Below are 24,262 nucleotides of genomic sequence, written 5' to 3'. Positions count from 1 at the left end.
CCCCATATGTCTTGGGGTTGCAGTGGAAGAAAACTCTGGCTATTTCTCTACACACACAGACACCCAACGCTGCAACTGGGCATCAGTTCTGCACCTTGAGTGTGCAGCGATGGATTAACGAATTCTTAACACTGGCTAATTAATCATTCATTAACTCTTTATAAACTATTAACGAACAGTTGTCACTGCGAACAAGCACCATACCAGTTAGCCCTGGGGGGGAAGAGACAGGATGAGAGAGGAGTGGTGTGTGTGTGTGTGTGTGTGTGTGGAAAGCAAGGCTTAGAGGTCAGTAGCAGAGGCACCAACTTCTCTGGAGGTTTGAGCGGGCCGGATGTGATGTCGTGACATGGAGCCCTCTGAACACCGAGGAAGCCGTGTCCCTCAAAAAAAGATTGGGGGACTCCAATGTGCATCGGCCCACAGGAGCCGGCACTCTTGGTCAGTAGGATGAAGGCATGTGGGATGCAGGCCTGAGATGGAAGATGGGGGGTTTGGGGTGGGTGGAGGAGTTTAGGGGTGTAACCCCCTGTGGCCTGGCTCTAGGTGTGGGGGTACCCTGGGCATGATGCCCTCTAGTGGCCTGGCTTGGTCAGCAAAGCCTTGGCAGAGTTAACAAGAGGTGAGGAAGGGAAAACATTTATATATTTTTAATTTAATTTATATGCCACCCTTCACCCGAAGATCACAGAGCTGTTTATAGTACAGGGGTACCTCGGGTTAGATACGCTTCAGGTTACAGACTCTGCTAACCCAGAAATAGTGCTTCAGGTTAAGAACTTTGCTTCAGGATGAGAACAGAAATTGTGCTCCGGTGGCAGCAGCAGGAGGCCCCATTAGCTAAAGTAGTGCTTCAGGTTAAGAACAGTTTCAGGTTAAGAACGGAATTAAGTACTTAACCTGAAGTACCACTGTATTAAAACACATAATAACCAAAGTAACCGAATGGATCCAGCCGACATTTTAATGTCTCATAGTGCCCCAGAGAAATAGTACACTAGAGCATCATGGGAAATCAAAAAGGAGCACCTATTGGGGCAACTGCCCAACTGTGCCAGTTTTTGCAGAGGCAATCAGGGGTTTCCTCAGGTTCAAAAATCTGCCCCTAAAATCTCCCCTTCCGAGGCTGGAATAAAAATTATGCAGGTTCGATTCTGGTCTGACTTTGGCGAGTCTGCCTAATGTTATTTGGATAGGCTACAGTATTTCCCCACCTGACACAGGAAATTTGTTTTCGTTGGGGAGGGTGGGTAGGAACTGGGGTAAAGTAAGGTATTTGTGGGATGTGGTGGGGAGACACACAGTGCACAGTTTAACTCTGGGATTGGCTCGTGTGAAATGCCTGTGACAGCCTGAATGGCTTTAAAAGAGGATCGGACAAATTCATGACTGTCCAGGGTTTCAGACAGGCTTCTCTTAGGCCTAACTGAAGATGCAGGGGGTTGAACCCGGAATCTTCTGTATGCAAATGAGACGCTGTGCCAATGAACTGTAGCCCTTCCTCAGAAGTCCTGGGTTCAGATTTGCAGCGAGTCACTGATGTGCTGAGAGAACTGGCACGCTTTAGTACTTTGAGCGTGTGGCTAGGGCTGTGGATCCTTGGCTTCAAATCAGTGCACAGTGCTCACTGGGCAACCTTGGGCCGGGCACTGTCTCTCAGCCTAGCCTCCCTCACAGAGTTGTTGTGAAGATAACATAGGGGGAGGTGGGACCATGCGCACTACTGACTTGAGCACCTTAAAGAAGGGGTGAGATATACACCTTTAGATGCCGGGTGAAAACATTCATCTTCAACCAGGCCTTTGGCAAGAAATGTCCTTTTAAATGTGCTTGAGGAGGGGAATTACTGGTTTGCTTTTGTTCTTATTTTTATTATGTATTTTTTATATATATACGGTGGTACCTCGGTCCTCGAACATAATCTGTTCCGGAAGACCGTTCGAGTTCTGAAACGTTTGAAAACTGAGGCACAAAGGGCTGCCAGCAGATTCAATTGAGAAAACTGAAAAACACACAGCGGAAGCCGTTTGACTTCCGAGGCGCGTTTGAAAACGGAAGCATTTACTTCCAGGTTTTTGGCGTTTGGGTTCCAAAATGTTTGTCAAGGGAGACGTTCGAGAACCAAGGTACCACACTGTATATTGTAATCTTATGTTATGAACTGGCCTGAGATCTGCGGATGAAGGATGGTATGATGATCATGATGATCATGATGATGATAATCTAACAGCAGCAACAGCAACAACAACAATACAAGATGGTATAATAATAATAATAATAATAATAATAATAATAATAATAATAATAATACTATAGCTGACCAGGATTTGAACCTGGATCTCCCCAGTCCTAGCCTACCATACTAGTTCATTCTCAATAACAATTACAACCACCTTGCACATTTAACATGCAATAGGAATCATGATTAATAAATGAAGATGATGTAAGGGGGGTGGATGGGGGTGGGGGTGTTTGCCTTCCTTTCTTCATACAGTATCTCCGTTCTGCAATCCAACCACCAGATAGTTGCCAACAGCTGGAGAGTGGCTTGGACCCTGAGCACCCGCAAGGTGCAAGCACCCAAGACCTAGATGAGTCCCAAATCCGTTTGCAGCTGAAGCGCAAATTGCAAAGGAACCGGACATCTTTCACCCAGGAGCAGATAGAGGCGCTGGAGAAAGGTGAGGAAGGGACGAAGGTGGCTGACATCAGGTGAGGTTGCCAGCTGGCTAGAATTTCATCTTTCTGGTTAGCAGCCCGAACTGGAGCATTTTGAGCGAGGGAAAGAAAAACGGCGCCTGCTGTTTGCACTGTTAGCAGATGTGTGTGCACATCGTGTGTGTTCATTAACTGAGGTGCAACTGAGAGAGCATTTCTTAAAGGTAAACAATGCAGACTCATCCATTCCACATTGAACACATGGCAATTGCCTCTGATAAACGGTGTGCAGAGGGGGGTAGTGCCGCTTTCTATCTGCACATATGTGCCGTTGCCACCTTACAATTCATAGCTAATTGTAGTCCAACCCCCTGCAACGCAGAAATATGCAGCTGTCCCGTACAGGGATCAAACCTGCAACCTTGGCATTGCCAGCCCCCCAACTGAGCTATCCAGAGAGCCATCCAGCCGGTTAGGCTTGGAGTCCAAGACTTGAGTCCGCTTACCTTCACCCTGAGGTGCATCTCAGCTGAGGGGCTGCCATCCTTATCAGGCAGGTTATGGCTGGAAATCTTCTTATTCCATCCATATTTGATTTCCTACTTGGATAGCCTGCACAGTGTACATGTGAATTAGGAAGCGAATTAGGAAGAGATTGTGCGTGTGTGTTTTATTGATGTGGGAGACCCCAAGACCCATGCTAGCCTTCCATGGGTATAGCCTCTCAATTCTTCTCAAGTTGCAGTTCCCTCCAAATGGGGTGTGTGTCATCATGATGCTAAACAGGGTTGACTCCTGTAGTCTCTTCCTTCTGTTACCTATGCTGACTTGTTAGATGGCAGCAGGTGAAGAAGATGGAGGGGGAAAACCAAGGTCTTTTTGCTGCATCCTGGGACGCGGGTGGTGCTGTAGGTTAAACCACAGAGCCTAGGACTTGCCGATCAGAAGGTTGGCGGTTCGAATCCCCGCAACGGGGTGAGCTCCTGCCAACCTAGCAGTTCAAAAGCACGTCAAAGTGCAAGTAGATAAATAGGTACTGCTCCGGAGGGAAGGTAAACGGCATTTCCGTGCGCTGTTCTGGTTCGCCAGAAGCGGCTTAGTCATGCTGGCCACATGACCCGGAAGCTGTACGCCGGCTCCCTCGGCCAGTAAAGTGAGATGAGTGCCGCAACCCCAGAGTCGGCCACGACTGGACCTAATGGTCAGGGGTACCATTACCTTTAAGAACATCCCATTCAAACAGGAGTTGCAGATAAGGCACCAGTGCTGCCACAAGTGCAGCTTTTAAAACTCCGCTGGCGCTGTCAGTAGCAGCAGAAGAAATTTTTGTGGGAAGACGCAGTTTCGCTCAGTATGGTTCGCACTAAATCTCACACAGTGGATATCCTTAAACTTCTTAACAACTAGACTGTGTGATTTATATTGATATTTTGTTTTCCGAAAAACCAAGCTCCTCTCACGAGAAACGGTAACTCTGCGTATGTTCAGAGGCACTTTGCTGACAATGTAATAATTTTTTTTAATCAGTTGCTGCAGTCTTGTTATATCAAGATGGGAGCAAAGAGAAGATGTGTGGCCATCTGGTGTGCCAGAGTGGTACCGCAGCCTTGATGCACAGCTTGCTTTCTTGACCTTGCATTGCAAGCCATGCCACTTTTAAGCAATAAGCTGGTCTGCAGGGATAGGGGACCATTTTCACCCTGAAGGCTGCATTCCTTTCTGGCCAACCCGAGCATGGTGGACGGGGCCAGTGGGCAGAGCTATGGATATGAATCTTGTACCATAGGCTAGTTTCCACACATCCCCCTCTCTCTTACTCTCCATCTGGGTGAACAAGAGGCAGGAGCAGAGTTTAAGGACACATCAAGCCGGGCAAAAACACTGAAGGAAGGTGTGGAGGAGGGCCTGAGGGGAGCAGGGGGGCTGTGGAGGGGTGTGGTCAAGGGCTGGACAGATTGGTCTAGAGAAAGTTGCCTTTGCCTGCCAGGCCCTCCTGTATTGGAAGCAGAGAATCTGTAGCCCATGCTGCCTGCTTCTGCTAATAATAATAATAATAATAATAATAATAATAATAATAATAATATAAAAATAAAATAAAATAAAATAAAATAAAATAAAATAAAATAAAAATAATAATTGTGATGGTTCTAGGGGTTGTTCGTGCGTAAGCCGGTGCAAACACCTGGCTGTATTGCCTGAGTGAACCTTTTCTGTCCGGACAGCCACTCACCCGTGGCTGTCTCAATCGCTGGCAGAATCCGTCAGTGGGCGTTTCTTAAACTTCTTCCAGCAAAGAAGCTCTTTGACGCCTAGTCTCCTCCTACTCTCCCTGCGCGGAAGCCTTCTGCGCAAGGAGGGTGTGGGCAGCGGAGGACCCCTACTCTCCCCACTGGTCCCCGGCAAGGAGTCATGGGACAGCCTCGCCGATTCCCCCATCTGCCCCCCTTCTCCACTGGTGCTACGCTGGTTCTCTTCCCCAGAAGATGGGCTGCCTCTCTCAATCCCTGGACGCTCTCTGGAATCCCTCTGGATTTTGCTCTCTCCCTCCGGCACTGATGGCAGTTCCCTGACATCAATAATAATAATAAATTATTTATATCCCGCCCTCCCCAGCCGAAGCTGGGCTCAGAGCAGCTAACAACAATAAAAGTAACACAGCATTCTAAAATCAATTCAAAATCAAATTAATGGCAACCATTGGTCTGTGAGGATTGCCAAAGGAGGGGGTCAGACTGTGCCCTGGCCAAAGGCCTGGTGGAACAGCTCTGTCTTGCAGGCCCTGCGGAAAGATGTCAAGTCCCGCAGGGCCCTAGTCTCTTGTGACAGAGTGTTCCACCAGATTGGGGCCACAGCCAAAAAAGCCCTGGCTCTGGTTGAGGCCAGCCTAACATTCCTGTGGCCCAGGATCTTCAAGATGTTTTTGTTTGAAGACTGTAAGGTCCTCCATGGGACATACCGGGAGAGGCAGTAGTAGGTGCTAGTCTTTTTGTGTAACATAGTTCCAGGACGCCATAAAAGAAGACAAGAAGGAAGAAGCAGCTGTGGGAGTGGGGAGTCAGTGGACACCCCCTGCCTCTGATCAAAGGGGCCTTGCCTGCTTCGGCAGCTGTAGATTTCTATGGCACAGGGAATGTTGGTTCTTGCAGAGCTCCTGGACCAGAGTCCTCGGAGTCAGAGAAGCGATGCTGCTTGGCAGAGTGGCTTCCTCCTGAACTGGTCCAAGCAGGCCTAATCATGGCTAGTGCCATGGGCAATTCCTCAAAGCCCAAGGTCTCATCCCCTGAAGAGGGGAAGTTAGACCCTGTGGGCATGACAGTTGGTGACACAGTGGATAACATCTGCAGGGGTGTTAAACCCCAGCAGAAGATTGAGAGCATCTCTGCGGAAGTGAAACAGCAGATGTGAGCTACCTGGAGAATGCAATATCTCTGTGCTCCACTAGTGGGCAGGATGGAGATGGTTCTACGCTGCCACCCTTCCAATACATACCCTACTTGTTGTGTTCAGCTAAGAAATAGTCCTGAGCCCGTGGTACAGTTTTGCAGATTGATTCAGATATACTTTGCTGGCGTGATAAGGAATTTGAGCACTGACAAAGTTATATGGCAGTTCTATGCCCCTTAAAGGTAAAGGGGCCCCTGACCATTAGGTCCAGTTGTGACCCACTCTGGGGTTGCGGCACTCATCTCGCTTTACTGGCCGAGGGAGCCGGTGTACAGCTTCCGGGTCATGTGGCCAGCATGACTAAGCCGCTTCTGGCGAACCAGAGCAGCACACGGAAATGCCATTTACCTTCCCGCCGGAGTGGTACCTATTTATCTACTTGCACTTTGACCTGCTTTCAAACTGCTAGGTTGGCAGCAGCAAGACCAAGCAACGGGAGCTCACCCCGTCGCGGGGATTCAAACCGCCGACCTTCTGATTGGCAAGTCCTAGGCTCTATGGTTTAACCCACAGCGCCACCTGTGTCCCTCCTATGCCCCTTAAGGCATGCTATAATAGGGTATAAGAACATGGGAGTAGGTTCTACTTCTCCAGGGGCTATAAATGATGGGGAAACAAGGGGAACATGTCTCCAAAACTCTGACTCCTTCGCCCTCCCATCTTCCTCAGAATTTGAGCGCACTCACTACCCCGACGTCTTTGCCCGTGAACGCCTGGCAGCAAAGATCGACCTCCCGGAGGCCCGGATCCAGGTATGGCAAGGGGATCCACTCGGCTGTGGGACAGGCCAACCTACGCTTCCTTCTCATTCCCCGTTGATTCCATTCCACTGTTCTTCCCCCCCATCCAGGTCTGGTTCTCCAACCGCCGAGCTAAGTGGCGCCGGGAGGAGAAGCTGAGGAACCAGAGGCGCCAGGCGGGGGGCACCGGGGGGCACCTGAGCATAAACAGCAGTTTTGGCTCCGCGGGCAGCACTGTCTACCAGTCCCTCCCCCAGCCGACGGGGTCAGGTGAGGGCCGTGGACCCAGTTGACTCGTTCCCATTTCCCCATTCTTTCTTGACTATCCCATCCCTGTCTGTCTCAGTGAGGCCCTATTGAACATGGCCCTGGCTCCCAGTAAGAAGGACTATCCACCATCGACAACCACATGACTTCTCTCTCTGTTACAGGCACCATGTTGGGCCGTACGGAAAGCGCCCTCAGCAACAACTATGGCGCCCTTCCACCCTTGCCCACCTTCTCTATGGCCAACAGCCTCCCTATCCAGGTAAGCTTCTCAGAACCCCTTCTCAGACCAAAGGCCACATTCCCATAGCACATTCCCATATCAACCTTCCCTTTTTTTGCGGGAAATTCCCTTATTCCAGCGCCGTTTCTCATTGCTTCCCGCTGCTATCCCGGATTGTTAGATATCCTGTAGACTGTCCCCGGGATAGGTGAGGCTGCTGATCCCTTATTTTCAATTCTGAAAGTTGACAGCTATGCATTCCCTTCTGGGCAAGCTTCTGAGGGCCACATGCTGGGGTGGGTGGGGCCAAATGCAAAAAGTGGGCGGGGCAACAGATGAGAATCTTTCCTATTCTTAGAGGTTGTTCTGCTAGAGGTGAAAGTTCAGAGGTTCCCAAACTTATTTGGCCTACCCCATCCCCCTAGAAATCTACCTTCTTTAAGCGAACAAACAGAAAGATGCAGTGACAAATGTGCATTCTTTTATGTATCTGTATTTCTACGTCCTACGTCCTGGGACGTAACAAAGGGGGATATTGTAAACCAGACACCTTGAAGATGCAGCCTGCCTGCCATTGGACAAATAGGCAGGCAAGTGGCGGTCCGCTACCTAGGCCTGGATGAAGCCGAAAAGGGCCCACCCAATCCCAGGAAAGCCCCTCGCCTCCAGCACAACTGCAGGATCCAGGGGAGGCATTTTTTTGCCATCCCGCAACAGCGCCTCACCTGGCAGTTAATTGTCATTACACAACAGATGAAAAATGTACGAATTGTTTTTCCTAATTTTCTTTTCTTCTTTTCTTTCTTAATGCTTCCACTGCCCCCTTATTTTTATCCAATAAGAATAAGAATTTATTATTTATTCCCTGCCCATCTGGCTGAGTTTCCCCAGCCACTCTGGGCGGCTCCCAATCGAGTGTTAAAACCAATACAGCATTAAATATTAAAAAATTCCCTAAACAGGGCTGCCTTCAGATGTCTTTTAAAGATAAGATAGCTGCTTATTTCCTTCACATCTGAAGGAAGGGCATTCCACAGGGCGGGCGCCACTACTGAGAAGGCCCTCTGTCTGGTTCCCTGTAACCTCACTCCTTGTAATGAGGTAACCAATGCTACGCAATTGCTCCTGAGGCTACTACCGGCCCCCTGGATCATTCCAGTGCCCTCGTCCTGCCCACTTAGGGAAACACTGGGCTAGTTTATTATTTATTATTATTATTATTTACTGAGTTTATATACCACCCTATACCTGGGGGTCTCAGGGCGGTTCACAGAATAAAATCAAGATATAAAACGACAAAATACCTAATAAAAATAAAAACAACAACCCAATAGCCCCCCCCCAAAAAAAAACATTTTAAAAGGGCATAGGATGTAAAATTGGATCAACCAAAGGCCTGGTTAAAAAGGAACATTTTTGCCTGGCACCTAAAGGTGTATAATGAAGGTGCCAGGCGAACTTCCCTGGGGAGAGCATTCCACAGACGGGGAGCCACTGCAGAGAAGGCCCCGTTCTCGTGTTGCCGCCCTCCAGACCTCTTGAGGAGGAGACACATGACGGAGGGCCTCAGAAGATGATCTCAGGGTCTGGGTAGATTCATATGGAAAGAGGTGGTCCTTGAGGCATTTCGGTCCTGAGCCGTTTAAGGCTTTACAGGTCAAAACCAGCACTTTGAATAGGGCCTGGAAACTAATTGGTGGCCAGTACAGTTGGACCAGGATCGGTGTAATATGCTCAAACCGTCTCACTCTGGTGAGCAACCTGGCTGCTGAATTCTGCACCAGCTGAAGTTTCTGAACCATCTTCAGAGGTCTTCCATCCAGACGAGGAAGAGGCATTATCGGAGTTCAAGATTCCATGTCCTAGCCAGGCAAAGACACCTGGGATGTGAAGCAGGACCAGCGAGGGGTGTGGCCTGGGGAGAGGAGGTGTGGCCTGGGGAGAGGGGCGTGGCCTGAGGTGCCACTCCCTGGTGCTGAAGACACCTGCCTTAAAGACACATGTTCGGGGCCAGGCAAGCAGGAAGGCTGATTGGGATCCTTTGCTACTGCTAACCTCCTTTCCTCTGTCGCATCTTGTCTGCCCCCAACAGCAGGCCGTGCCCCCCGTGGCCAGCCAGACGTCGTCTTACTCCTGCATGCTCCCCGGCGGCTCGTCCGTGCGAAGCTATGATTCATACACGCCCTCCCAGCTCTCCTCTCATAACCTGAGCTCCAGCAACGGGGCCTCTACTGGTAACAGAAGGGCTGGGGGAATGGCCGGTGTGGAGCGAGGGAAGGGATGGGAGCCTGACACCAGGGATCTGGGATAAAGCAGGGTTTGCAGCAACTGGTGGGGAAGAGGAGATGGGGCACTGGTCAGCCACAGTTGCTTAACAGCCATGGGAAGTAACACCCCCCCAAAAAAGCCAACCATATAAAACCATGTAGGAAGAAGCGCAAGGAATGCTGGAATCCTTCCTGGGCAGTGATTATATTGTGAAATGCATAATGTGGCTTCTGGTATACATTTTTAGAAATCCCACCTTCTGCATAAAGTGTAAATAAAACAACTTTCCAGTTCTTGTGATGTTGGAGCGCTAGTTAAAAACACGTGTTGTCAGCTTCTGCTAAAACAAACACAGTGTGTTTTTCACTTGTCAAGGCTGGTGTGCACATACGCCTAGCATAATTTCAGCTACCGCACTCTGACTTAGACTCTTCCTTTATAGAGACCACAAGCCAATAGTCAGCCCCAAGAAGGAAAAGATACTGAACATGAAATTTTGAATTCTGCAAAAGGCTCCCCAAAGCCAGGCAACTGGGTGAAAGCTGGAAGTGACTTTTTTCTTTCTTTCAAATGGTCGGACATAATCCACTCCAGTTTTGGGATTTGGGGTGTGGCTGTCCAGCCCTGTCCTACTGCACAGGAGCATAAGAAATTATACTCATTCAGACCATGATTGGTCCACCTAACACAGTATGTGGCCGATACATTCACTGGCAGCAGTGCTCCAGGATTTCGGGTCAGAGTCGTTGTCACTAAGCTACAGCTTCAGAATAGAACTGCATCAGTGCTTTTGCTCTCTGCCATTTGAGCTCTGTGGGCATCAACCTTGATTTTGCCATTCCTAGTGGGTGAAGGAGCTTTGCCAGCGAGTGGGCTTCCCCTTCCCCTCTCCCTCTGGCTCCAGCTGTGTCCCTGCAGTTTCCCTTAGCTCTGACAAGCATGCCTTGCTGCTTGCACAGCTGCAAATAAGCCCTGGAATGGAAGCTTCTCATGCACAAGAAGCATGCTGTAGTGTCTGGACACTTATGCCACAGGACTCTATTGTCTGCCTCTAATGCAAGCACAATATATTATTTGCAGAAGTGTACTCAATATGCAAGTTGGGATGCGGGTGGCACTGTGGGTTAAACCACAGAGCCTAGGACTTGCCGATCAGAAGGTCGGCAGTTCGAATCCCCGCGATGGGGTGAGCTCCTGTTGCTCGGTCCCTGCTCCTGCCAACCTAGCAGTTTGAAAGCACAAAGTGCAAGTAGATAAATAGATACCACTCTGGTGGGAAGGTAAACAGCGTTTCCATGCGCTGTTCTAGTTTGCCAGAAGCGGCTTAGTCATGCTGGCCACATGACCTGGAAGCTGTATACCGGCTACCTCGGCCAATAAACCAAGATGAGCGCCGCAAATCCAAAGTTGGCCACGACTGGACCTAATGGTCAGGGGTCCCTTTACCTTTACCTTACTCAATACGCAGGTCATATCTTCCTTGTCTTTCTTGCCCAATAGTCTGCAGGCAAGATAGGATAAGTTTTTATTTTAATTTCATAAGGATAGGGAAATCTCGATCAAACCTGAGTGACACAGAGAGGACAGACATAAGAACTGGGGTAATGTAACATAACCTGCATATGCACTGTACTTTGAAAGCACATGGCACCCTGCGGATAATTCTGGGAACTATAGTTTTTTGGGGGTAGGTGCTAGGAATTGCAGTGTTGCGAAGGATAAGCTACAGTTCCCAGGATTCTTTGTGGGGAAGCTATGTGCTTTAAAGGTATGGTGTGTATGCATACCATGTGAACTATGACTGTCAAAAAACAAGAACTGCAATATTAAATGCCTTTATTAGACTCTACTAAGATTAGATTCTAATCTAACCTTAGAGCCACCCGTGTTTAGAAGCACCCACGTCCCCCAGAACTCTTGCCTGTTAAAAAGCAAAGAGTGGACCTTTATATTTTTTAAAGTTCTTGCTTTTTCCTTCCAGTAGCTGCTGATGTGTCTTGAGACACCCCCCATTTATTTTATTTTTTTGCACAGGTCAGGGTGTAAACAATTAACAGCTGTATTCTTGTGCACATTTACCTGAGATCAAGTTCCATTGAGCACAGTGGGTCTTAATAGGACCACTCTGCAAATCAGGTGTACACATAAGCTTTGGGGGGAAAGAAAGAAAGCTAGATATTTCAGGAGTACCTAGACCATGGGTAGGCAAATTAAGGCCCGGGGGCCGGATCTGGCCCAATCACCTTCTAAATCCGGCCTGCGGACGGTCCGGGGATCAGCGTGTTTTTAAATGAGTAGAATTGTGTTATTTTATTTTAAAATGCATATCTGGGTTATTTGTGGGGCATAGGAATTTGTTCATTTCCCCCCCCCCCAAAAAAAAATATAGTCCGCCCCCCTAAAAGGTCTGAGGGACAGTGGACTGGCCCCCTGCTGAAAAGGTTTGCTGACCCCTGACCTAGACGATGGGTAGGCAAACCAAGGCCCGGAAGCCGGATCTGGCCCAATCGCCTTCTAAATCCAGCCCATGGATGGTCCAGGAATCAGTGTGTTTTTACAAGAGTAGAATGTGTCCTTTTATTTAAAATGCATCTCTGGGTTATTTGTGGGGCATAGGATTTCATTTTTTTCTTTTTTCAAAATATAGTCCGGCCCCCCACAAGGTCTGAGGGACAGTGGACTGGCCCCCTGCTGAAAAAGTTTGCTGACCCCTGACCTAGACTGTGCAGCAGAAAACCCTCTTCCACATAGTGAAGCCATATCTGTCTATAACCTCTGGATTCTCAGAGCAGGAGGCAGGCGTTTGTGTGGAAGTATTGAGCTGTTGGGAGGGGACATTTCCCCTCCTTCCTGGCTGTCTTGATTTAGACAGCAGCGGGTAGTATACGGACCTGCCCTTCCTTTCACAAATTGCCGTTAACAAGGCAGTTGTTGAAACCAAAGGAGCAGGTCGCAACGTATCTTTCAGGGCCTCAAAAACCTCTGCTAGGGACTTGTCCTTCCTTAACCTTTGTCAGAATATTAATTCTTGCATTGCCTGCCCTGCAGTCAGGGTAGTTCACTAGGGCAAAAACTTGGTTTGCTCCTCAAATCCTAAATGCTTTGAATACAATAGGCCACTGACCCCAACATATTTAGTTTCTCAGTTTGGCACAGTTGGTTCATGAAGGGTGGTACCCAACACATTTACTTCATCCGTGCAAGGACGAAAGGATGCTTGGGCAAATCCCAAATTTGCTGCGGAAGGTTGGGGGAGCCCCTGGAACAGATTGGGGCAGGCATGCAGCAGGGAGTAGAGTAGACAGTGTTCATACCCTCCAACATGTTGAGTCTCAAAACTGGGACACAAGGCTTCCTGGCCGTGCTCCCACGGGAGTCATGTGACCTGTGGGAGATCACGGGAGACCAAAGAAAGCACTTTTTTCTAGCCATGCCCTGAAAAAAGGGTGCAAAATCGTGGCACCCCAAATGGTTGCCATGCTTTTGTGAGGGGTGTGTGTGTGATGTCCCGGGACACTTGTGGGGTATGAGAATTTGGTTGTGCAACCGCTTTGCACCGATGAAACAAGCTACTTAGTGCTGCAACCCAATATTTATACAGTGATACCTTGGGTTAAGTACTTAATTCCTTCTGGAGATCCGTTCTTAACCTGAAACTGTTCTTAACCTGAAGCACCACTTTAGCTAATGGGGCCTGCTGCTGCTGCTGCACCACCAGAGCAAGATTTCTGTTCTCATCCTGAAGCAAAGTTCTTAATCTGAAGCACTATTTCTGGGTTAGCGGAGTCTGTAACCTGAAGCGTATGTAACCCGAGATGCCACTGTACATTTATTTGCTGAACTGAAAAGACTGGGCTTTGCAGCCTATAACATTTGAGGGGATTCCTTCTATTTCCTGACTATTTTCCTCTTCTCTCTCTCTCTGTCTCTCTCTCTCTAGGGTTAATCTCTCCAGGAGTGTCTGTTCCTGTCCAAGTCCCTGGTGGGGACCCTGACCTTGCCCAGTATTGGCCAAGGTTACAGTGAGGAAAGAAGTGGAACAGGCTGGGGACGGGGGCGGGGGGGGGGACGGGGCGGGGGTGGAAACGGAAGGCGGAAGGAAAGTGGGAGATGAATCGGCTGCTTTACACGCCACACATTTAAAGCGCATGGCTTCCCCCAGAGAATCTTGGGAAGTGTTAGTTCATCCCTGCTGGAGCTACAGTTCACTGCGCCCTTAACAAACTATGATTCCCAGGATTCTTTGGGGGACATAATGTGCTTTAAACGTACAGGGACTTTCCTTCCGCAGCGGGGAGGGGAATGGCAATATCTGGGGGAAGGAGCATTGGAGAGGGCCTTCCTCAACTTTGTGTATCTATGTTAGGCAACCACGTCTGTGTGTTTGGTGGCAGGCCTCCTCTTTCCCTCGGTGTGCGCATCATGCGTGCGCCATCGGGGGAGTGGGGACCGTCCTTTGGTCATCTTGTCTCTTTCTTCCCAATCCACATTCCGTCTCGGGACTTTCTCCTTCCCTCTCTTCCCTCTCCACCTCCCACCTTGCCCTTTAGATGGCACTAAGAGCTAGGGGAGCGGGGAAAGGGGAACTGCCGAAAGTATGGCAGGAAGACAGAGGAAACTTTGGGGATTCAGCACAGAGGATTTGGGGCAGACCGGGGAGAGAGCCGATGACCCTTTGGGGAGCTGGAGGAAAGATTGAACCTTGAAAAGGCCGGACAAACCTTGAAATCTAAAGCAAACATCGGGGCAAGTGCCGGGAGAAGAAACTTGGCAACGGCCGCATTGGAATCCTGTGAAAATAATTGTCTAATTGAGTGCCAGCGAAGGATCACATGGGGAAAATTACACACTAGTCCCCTTTCAAGCTGTTGCAAGGGGTGGAGGGTGGGCGGAATAAAACTGGTGATTTGGAAGAATCACCATCATCATCTTATTACTGATATGCCGCCCATCTGACTGCGTTGCCCCAGCCACTCTGGGCAACTTCTGACAAAATATATTGCTAGACTCACAGCAACATCAGTTCTAGACCTCCAAATCCACTCGTGTCTCCTGGGCCGCTCTGCCAGCCGAAGATCAGACAGCTCTTTACAGCTCTTCTGCATCGCTCTCTGTCTCTCTCTCTCTCTCGGTTGGATAGGACTTGCCAACGGACAGTCTCCACCCACGGCGGCTGGAAAAAGCACAGGGAGCAGCTTAACTGCTCAGCAATGCCCACTATCGCCAACAGACTTTGTGGTCACCGTGATGTACCACCCGATGGAAGTTTCTTAAATCTGACCCTTGTCAGTTGGTGCCAAGCACTGACCCTTCCCATTTTCTGCCCCCTTGAAGAGTTTTATGGGATCATAGAATCATAGAATCATAGAGTTGGAAGAGACCACAAGGGCCATCGAGTCCAACCCCCTGCCAAGCATAGATGGCCTTTGTACGAGGCCTTGGGGGTCCCCCCCTGCAGATTGGGGATCGTTGCTGTAGCGTTACTTCCTGGGTGCGCAGAGTTCAGTCGCTCTTCCCCTTTGCAAGCTGGTCCTATAAACCGCTCCCCACCTGTCTCTTCATTCACTCTGCCTCGCCTTCTCCGTTCCCCTCTTCTCCTCTCCCCGCTCCCCGCATGGATTTCACTTAGCTGCATTTTCACACAGATCCCGAAGGGCTAGGGACCCCCCCTCTCTCTGACCTGCACAAAATGGCCCTCTGACCACCCACACATGCACGCTACCACCCGTAGGCGCAAACTGTTTTCACGTGTGTTAATAAAGGACCCGTGTAAATAACGCTGCGTGTGAGTCTGTGTGGTTCCGCTGTGCTATCTCAGTTGTGGCCGGTGTGGCACAGTGGCAGAGTCTAGACCCCCCCGGGAGGAGAAGGTGGTCAACCTATAGATGTGAGGTCTGGAACAAGCTGGAACTCAACAAGAACTCAGTTCCGGCACCTGTCAGGGGGGCACCATTGCCATTACAGTGGTACATCGGGTTAAGAACTTAATTTGTTCTGGAGGTCCATTCTTAACCTGAAACTGTTCTTAACCCGAGGTACCACTTTAGCTAATGGGGCCTCCCCCTGCCGCTGCCGCACGATTTTTGTTCTCATCCTGAAGCAAAGTTCTTAACCCGAGGTACTATTTCTGGGTTAGCGGAGCCTGTAACCTGAAGCGTCTATAACCCGAGGTACCACAGTATAAGAGAACAAGGGAGATGCTCGTGGGGTTTTGGCACCTGTTTTTTTAAAGAAAATTGAACTTGCTGGGACAGTTGTGGCTGCTGGCATGGGCATAGGCAATATATATATCCCGCCCATCTGGCTTGGTTTCCCCAGCTACTTTGGGCGGCTCCCAACAGAATATTAAAAACACGATAAAACATCAAACATTAAAAACTTCCCTAAACAGGGCTGCCTTCAGATGCCTTCTAAAAGTCAGATTGTTGTTTATTTCCTTGACATCTGACAGGAGGGCGTTCCATAGGGTGGGTGCCACTACCGAGAAGGCCCTCGGCCTGGTTCCCTGTAACTTCACTTCTCACGGTGAGGGACCCGCCAATAAATAAAAATACATAGCTAACTGAGGTTCTGCCCCCCATAACAAATGGCCTCCCCACCCCAAAAATCCTAGCTACACCCATGGCTGCTGGGTCATTCATTTGGGAGAAGCACGCCAAACAATATTGGAAACAGTTGTGAGCTCCTTCAGAAGTTTATTCTGCAGTCATTCCGATTTATTTGCACAGGACTTAGTTGGAGGTTTGACTGTCCTGGTCTTTATTGAGCCTTCTCTCTTGTTTGTTTATGGGGCAGTTCTATGACAATAAGCATTCAGCCTCATTTGCTTACAGGATATTTACACATCTTCCCACTAATTGTTTCGTTCGTTCCACAGTTTCTCATCTGCAAAGAGTTCCTTAAAAAAAAAAAAGGTTTGTTGCACTTTATTCCTCTTTAATTTGTGCAAAGCTTAAATTTCTGTGCTCTGAATCCCTCCTGTGAAATAGTGAGAGTTTGTAGGCACCCTGAGTGTAAATAGGAGTGAGAAGAAACTTTGACTCTCCAGATGTTTCAGGATTCCAACTAATATCAGCCCCAGCCAGCATGACCGAAGGTTATGGGTGTGTAGTACAGCAACGTTTGGAGGGCAGAAGGTTCCCATCTCTGATACAAAGGTAGGGGTACCGTTAGGTCCAGTTGTGGCCGACTCTAGGGTTGCGGCGCTCATCTCACTTTATTGGCCGAGGGAGCCGGTGTACAGCTTCCGGGTCATGTGGCCAGCATGACTAAGCCGCTTCTGGCGAACCACAGCAGTGCACGGAAACGCCGTTTACCTTCCCGCCGGAGTGGTACCTATTTATCTACTTGCACTTTGATGTGCTTTCGAACTGCTAGGTTGGCAGGAGCAGGGACTGAGCAACGGGAGCTCACCCCGTTGCGGGGATTCGAACCGCCGACCTTCTGATCAGCAAGTCCTAGGCTCTGTGGTTTAACCCACAGCGCCACCTGCGTCCCAATACCAAGGTACTGATGATCAAAATAAGGATGCAGGAGAAATTTGATTCAGTTTGCATTTGAAGCAGAATCGATCAAATCTGCACTTATCGAAACAATATAAGAACCAAAACACACCTATCCTTCCAAATTCGCACCTATCCGAATTTTGTGTGGCAGTTTTCCAACCAGAATTTACAAAATGTATGTATAAGGGGAAATTGTGCATTAACACATCCTATTAAGAGAAACTGCTCACAAAAATGTGCACACTTGTCACAACTGCATACAAAAAATGTATTTATTAGGAGAAATAATACTGAATAATTTTCATGAGCATTTTTTTAAAAAAAAACACCACAAATTGCATATTGTTGCCAAAATGTGGAGAACTGAATTTCAGATTGGGGGGGTGGGGAATGAGAAATGGCGAGAACTCACATTGGCAGATCATTCCAGATAAAACAAGGGAGGCAGCAAAATTTAACAAACACAAGTTTTAAGTTTTATTAAAACAAAGCAAAACTCAAAAGCTCTTGAGATGGATATGGTTGGATTATAGCTTTGGATATCATGTGTGAACTTTGAAAACTCTGTCCGTTACATGCCGTTATTACAGTTTGCTGTTGTTCTCTTTCTGATGCCTTCTTGTGCATCAACACATTTATAGCTATTTCAAGGGTGTTTTCTGTTTGTCCTATACTTTGCTCAGCAAGCATCCTGCCCTTGACTCCCCCCACTTTTTGGGGTGGTGTTTTTTCCTTGAGCGCATGAGAAGGAAAAGCAACTGTGCATGTGGTTTTGGGGTGCTAAACAGCGAGGGCTGTGTGTCTCATGGCTCTGGACCACATGTAGACTTTGATAGGTTGAAGGCATTATATATATATATATATATATATATATATATATATATATATATATATATATATAATATCACACACAAAAAAGAAATATAGAAGATATAGAAGGAAAGAAATATCCATCACCTCCTAGCAACTAAAAAGGGGGGAAAAGAAAAGAAAAACAACAATAATAATACATTAAATAGTTCTCACAATACATTTAACATAAAAATGACTTTTTTATATATAACTGACTTCCCATCTACTCTTTACTTCTATTTCTCATCAATTATTCACTGCCATATTATAACATGTTTTGGTTTTGATATTATTTATTCTATCCTAGGTTTTCCATCACTTAAAACTACTGAAGTTTTTCAAATGCTGCTACAGACTTCATGCTGTCATTACTATTTTTCAGATAAATTTTAAAGACTTCCAATTTTGAGACAAATACTTCCTTTGATTTATTTTTTATTCTTTTATTCAGCATTCTCAGGAAGCTGTGCAATTGAAGAATCCAGATTTTTTCCAATTCGTTGGGTTGTAACCAACTCAGTTGTCCCGTTACTGAAATTGATAGGCCTAAGTCAGTTGTGTCCATTAATTTCAACAGGTCTGCTCTGAAAACAACTAGCATTGGATGCAACCCAGAGAAGCTTTGACTGAATTAGGAAAAGCAAATACAGTGGTACCTCGGGTTAAGTACTTAATTCGTTCTGGAGGTCCGTTCTTAACCTGAAATTGTTCTCAACCTGAAGCACCACTTTAGCTAATGGGGCCTCCTGCTGCTGCCGCGCCACTGCAGCACGATTTCTGTTCTCATCCTGAAGCAAGGTTCTTAACCTGAAGCACTATTTCTGGGTTAGCGGAGTCTGTAACCTGAAGCGTATGTAACCTGAAGCGTGCAAATTTCAGTTTGTACCCTGGCTGCAGCGGTGTTTGTTTCTAGGCTTCACAGAGGTGACAATCGCAACTCTACAGTAACACAACTGCCTATTTAGCTCACTGTGAAGACACAAGCAAGAGCTTCAATGTCAGAAGAGATATCCATAACACCCCATTGGTACCAGTGCCAGCTCCAAGCTTTGGGGCAGCCATTGGGCACGATGCCCTCAGTGGGCCCTCATCTCATATTCATGCCCAACCCTGCTGCTCTCTACCTCTACCTCAATATCTGGGCCATGGAACCACCCAAGGCAAGTAGATGATGCCCATCCATCTCATTCTTGTCAGTGCATGATTAGAGAGGGCAGGTAGGCAGGAAGTGACAACACAGAAGAGAAGCAGCAGGACCGGAAGTTCCAGGGGTTGGCCACTTGCAGCTGTATATGCCTTTGCTGCTGCTCAGTAATGCCTATCCCTGGCGCCAACCTCAATTGCTGCTTTGATTTTGGACACTAAAGTTTTGATGCTAAATGGGTGTAAGGAGTAATTTACTTGGAACAGCAGCTGGTACACAAAACCTATAGGTATTATTGCGAGCCTTCATCTTGAGAATATTGCAAAAGAGTTTGGGGGTGGGTGTCACACACTTTCTAGGACAGTTGCTTGATTAAAGACATCTTTCTCAGGGAGTCGTGTGAGTTTCAGTTGATTAAGAAGTTACTAGACTAGTTAGCTGGTTAAATTTTCAAGTGAGAAAAACGTTTTTTATAGAAACATTTCTTTGTTTTTCAAACGCTCTGTGCTTGGCAACAGCCAAGCTAATGGCAACAGCCATTAGGTCAGAAGAGCCATCTTAGAAATACACCATTTTTGTGCCCTCGGGTAATCAGTCGTAGGCTGTGACATGACCTCAATTAAATAAGCCTTGACAAAATAGGTGATAACTTTAAGGGGACTTTTTTTGGCAATGATCAGCTACAGTAATAAATTTTAAAATGTTTTGGGCAACTTTGAAAAAGGGTGCCCCAATTAATCAGACAGTTTGCAAGATTCGTAGCAATTATTTTTAACACAGCTGACATGCGCTATCTTTAAAGCATGTTTGAAGTACATTCACGCCCCAGTCAAAGAATTCTGGGCACTGTTTGTTAAAGGTTGCTGGGAAGAGTAACTCTGCGAAGAGCAGTAAACAACTGAAGAAGTTGGAAGTTTCTGAGTTGTCTTAAATCGCAGCATACCTGCTGCTTCCAGGGGAATGGGGAAAATTGCATCATTCATTCATTTCACAAGATTTGTATGCTACATACAAATAAAGAACCCCAAAGCGGTTTACAAAAATGACAACATTGTGATGCAGACCATGAGGCAAGCAAGGGAATCTGTATAAGATGTTATGCAGGAAGGAGTGGGATGAAAGGAGGGGAACATCTCCTCCCATCCAATCCCCATTCTTTTTGTTCAATAAGGATGTAATCTATTAGGCTTCAGCAGTCACACAACAATCAGAAGTTCAGTAAGTGAAGCTGTTCCCATCCCTGCTCCATGCTGGAGGGAAAACTGTACCTGCTGAATTTCAACCCAGGACAAAGCTTATTTAATACAAGTCGCAAGATGCCCAGTCAGAAATGCCGCTATTCCTTAAAAAGGTGGAAGGGGGAACTGGGAAACTGGCAATGACATCGGCAATTCCAAATCCTGGGCTCTCAGTCTGTGCTCAGAGTAATGTCAGGTCCTATTTTCTTCGGAAGGTAATTTGGTACTGTTTGCGATGTCTTTCTTCTCATGGCTGGGTCTATTCTTAGTTCCTGTTTATTCGCCGACCCCCCCACCCCACCCCGTCCTCCCAACAGCAAGATGTGAGAACCACAAAACACACCACACCCTCCTGAGATTGGAGCACCTGCAAGCAGGAAGTGGTTGGAGACAGTTGGCCAAGGGTGGGGGACCACTTTGTGCATGTGTTTTTGAGTATGCGCCAAGGTGCCGTTGAAGCGGGGACTGGGCACCGGTTCCCAAAAGGTACCGCCAACTTGGGAGATGCTGCAAAGGGTTGTGGGAGGAATGTGCCCTCTGTGAGCACTCTCTTGAGAATTGGAGCAGAGGACTAGGGCGTTCGAATTTAGAAAAAATATATCAAAATAAGCAGGGAAGGAATCACCACCTCAGGGGTCAGCAACCTTTTCCAGCAGGGGGGCGGTCCACCATCCCTCAGACCATGTGGTGGGCCGGACTATGTTTTGGAAAAAAAATATGAATTTCTATGCCCCACAAATAACCCAGAGATGCATTTTAAATAAAAGCACACATTCTACTCATGTAAAAACACCAGGCAGGCCCCACAAATAACCCAAAGATGCATTTTAAATAAAAGGACACATTCTACTCACGTAAAAACACGCTGATTCCCGGACCATCTGCAGTCCGGATTTAGAAGACGATTGGGCCGCATCTTGCCCCCGCGCCTTAGGTTGCCTACCCATGCCCCACCCTATAAAATTTATATACTGCTTGATTGAAGGGGGGGCAAGACCTCAAGGCGAATTACAAAATAATAAAACAAGTTTCCAACAACAATTAAAAACCTTCAGAAATAATTAAAATTGACGATAAGCTAGAGGTGCATAAAATCATGCGTAAGTGTGTAAAATAATTAACGGTGTAGAGAAAATGGATGGAAGTTTTTTTTATCTCTGGTCACACCCATGTCCTAAGTTTAAAGCACCCAGCTCCTGCAAAGAATCATGGGAGCTGTGGATTACCCTTCACAGGACCACAATTCCCTATACCCTTAACAAACTACAGTTCCCAGGATGCTTGGGGGGGGGAGCTATGTGTTTTAATGTGCTCTGGGATATGACTCTTCATTAGAAGACACCCAGGGGTTCCCAAGACAAAGCACACAGCAGCGCACAGATTAAAAACGATGCAATTTGCTACCAGAAGTGGTTGTGATTACATACAGTGGATCTCCCATGATTTCAGAAGGGACGCTTTCACCTGGGATCTTCTGAGACCCGCTCTAGCACTGGGCTGTAGATCCCAGGCCCCATCGCATCAGCTGTTAGCAAGCAAGAAGAAACCTCAATCAGAGTCACAGCATTGGTCCATTCAGATCAGCATTCTCGATAGGCAGCGTCTTTCCATGGTTTCAGGCAGGGGTCACTGCTAACCCTCCCTGGAGAGGCCAGGGATTTGAACCCGGGACATTCTCCATGCAAATCACATGCTCTGCCACTGAGATATATGGCCCCCGCTACTCCAGGGTGAAGACAACACATTCTTTGCTGTGTGCCTATAGGTAGCTTGAAACCAATCTTGAGTGTTTTAAGTTCAATTAAATTGTTTAAACCAGGGATGGCCAACAGGTAGATCGCAATCTACTGGTAGATCGCCGGATGCCTTCGGCAGATTGCGGGACCCCTCCCACCCACCCCAAAAAGGCTCAACAACTTACAACTTAGATTTCCCAGAAAAAGCTCAACAACTTTGGTCAATCCAGTGGGTAGATTACCACCAGTTTTTTTTTTTTATTACAGTGGGAGTAGATCACAGTCCAGCATCTTAAAAAGCAGAGACATAACCTTGCCAACAAAGGTCCGTATAGTTAAAGCTATGGTTTTCCCAGTAGTGATGTATGGAAGTGAGAGCTGGACCATAAAGAAGGCTGATCACCAAAGAATTGATGCTTTTGAATTATGGTGCTGGAGGAGACTCTTGAGAGTCCCATGGACTGCAAGAAGAGCCAACCTCTCCATTCTTAAGGAAATCAGCCCTGAGTGCTCACTGGAAGGACAGATTGTGAAGCTGAGGCTCCAATACTTTGGCCACCTCATGAGAAGAGAAGACTCCCTGGAAAAGACTCTGATGTTGGGAAAGATTGAGGGCACAAGGAGAAGGGGACAACAGAGGACGAGATGGTTGGACAGTGTTCTCGAAGCTACCAGCATGAGTTTGACCAAACTGTGGGAGGCAGTGGAAGAGAGGAGTGCCTGGCGTGCTCTGGTCCATGGGGTCATGAAGATTTGGACATGACTAAACAACAACAGATCACAGGCTCTTGGAAGTTGGAGAAGCCTGGTTTAAACTAACACATCTTTGTGTTCATCTACATGTCACTTGCATTATGTACACACACTTTGAACACATTAGTGTACATGCTAATTCCCTCTTAGGCAGCTTTTTTTCCATTTTAAAAAGTCACATACACAAAGGGGGAAGGGGAGAATGGTCACAATCCACACGCAATGCGCCTGAAAATTTACCCCTCTGGTTTGCCCAAACTGCAAGGACTTAAGAGTAGCCTTGTTCAAAGATTTAAATTTCCCATTTGGGAGATCAATTGGGTATCAGATTAGCTTTTGGTTAGAGGACAGGTGTCCCTACCCCTCTGCAAAAGCAAAGTGTTTCACCTTTTTTTGAATACATTTTATTAGAGTTTATAAAGAGAGATACAAAATTTAATACTGAATATCTTTTTTTTGTCCAACATTAAATAGAATTAAAACACATTGAAATGGGGGGAAAGAAAAAGGAGGACGAAGAGAAAAATAGAAACGATACGAAGAAAGAGATAGAAAAGAACTTAAAAGAGAGAATAGAAAAGATAAAACACAGAAATTAAAGAACTTCTGATTCTTCATTTATCTGCTATATATAAACATTAGTCACTTTGTCCTCTAAAACATAACATCCAACAAAACCACTTTCCATAAACCAACCTTATCAGAGTGTTTTCACCTTTTCAAGGAGAAATGTCTGTGGCGACCCTAAGTTAACATTCTTTGGAATGCCTGGCTTTTAATAATTATTTAATAATTATTTTAACCATGCCATGTCGTTTCATTCTGTCTTGTGTATGGCTTTTGCCATGGCCTCCGCTAGGTAAAGGTAAAGGTACCCCTGCCCGTACGGGCCAGTCTTGACAGACTCTGGGGTTGTGCGCCCATCTCACTTAAGAGGCCAGGGGCCAGCGCTGTCCGGAGACACTTCCGGGTCACGTGGCCAGCGTGACATCGCTGCTCTGGCCAGAGCCAGAGCCAGAGCCAGAGCCGCACACGGAAACGCCGTTTACCTTCCCGCTGGTAAGCGGTCCCTATTTATCTACTTGCACCCGGAGGTGCTTTCGAACTGCTAGGTTGGCAGGCGCTGGGACCGAGCAGCGGGAGCGCACCCCGCCGCAGGGATTCGAACCGCCGACCTTTCGATCGGCAAGCCCTAGGCGCTGAGGCTTTAACCCACAGCACCACCTGCGTCCCATGGCCTCCGCTACCCCCAAATAAATAGCTTGCCTCCATATCTATTGTCATTATTCATTGCCTACCCAAAATCCCAGGGGTGAGTGACAGCATTAAAACACCATGTTAATAAAATAAAATAAAATAAAATAAAATAAAATAAAATAAAGTAAAATAAAATAAAATAAAATAAAATAAAATCTGGAGCCTGGACTTTACAGG

General features: G+C 47.3%; 1 protein-coding gene across 4 annotated transcripts in view; it reads left to right on the top strand.

The window, feature by feature from the left end:
- The window catches only part of LOC307200895 (paired box protein Pax-6-like), a 50,480-nt gene extending 35,539 nt beyond the window's left edge, over positions 1–14,941 (top strand). The window contains exons 4-9 of one of the 4 annotated variants that reach the window (XM_079949943.1): positions 2,523–2,681; positions 6,772–6,854; positions 6,953–7,112; positions 7,274–7,371; positions 9,425–9,566; positions 14,741–14,941. In XM_079949943.1, coding sequence (XP_079806069.1) covers positions 2,523–2,681; positions 6,772–6,854; positions 6,953–7,112; positions 7,274–7,371; positions 9,425–9,566; positions 14,741–14,874 — 776 coding nt within the window. In that variant the 3' untranslated portion in view covers positions 14,875–14,941. Of the gene's footprint in view, positions 1–2,522; positions 2,682–6,771; positions 6,855–6,952; positions 7,113–7,273; positions 7,372–9,424; positions 9,567–10,042; positions 10,455–13,540; positions 13,650–14,614 lie in introns of those variants that run through there. The other 3 variants (XM_079949942.1, XM_079949944.1, XM_079949945.1) reach the window with 3 other exon arrangements.
- Positions 14,942–24,262: the final 9,321 nt, after the last annotated feature.

The sequence above is a fragment of the Podarcis cretensis genome, assembly GCF_951804945.1.
Source record: "Podarcis cretensis genome assembly, chromosome: 13".
Classification (NCBI taxonomy): Eukaryota; Metazoa; Chordata; class Lepidosauria; order Squamata; family Lacertidae; genus Podarcis; species Podarcis cretensis.
Note: the sequence above shows the minus strand (reverse complement) of the source record. Positions and strands in the feature narration are given on the sequence as shown.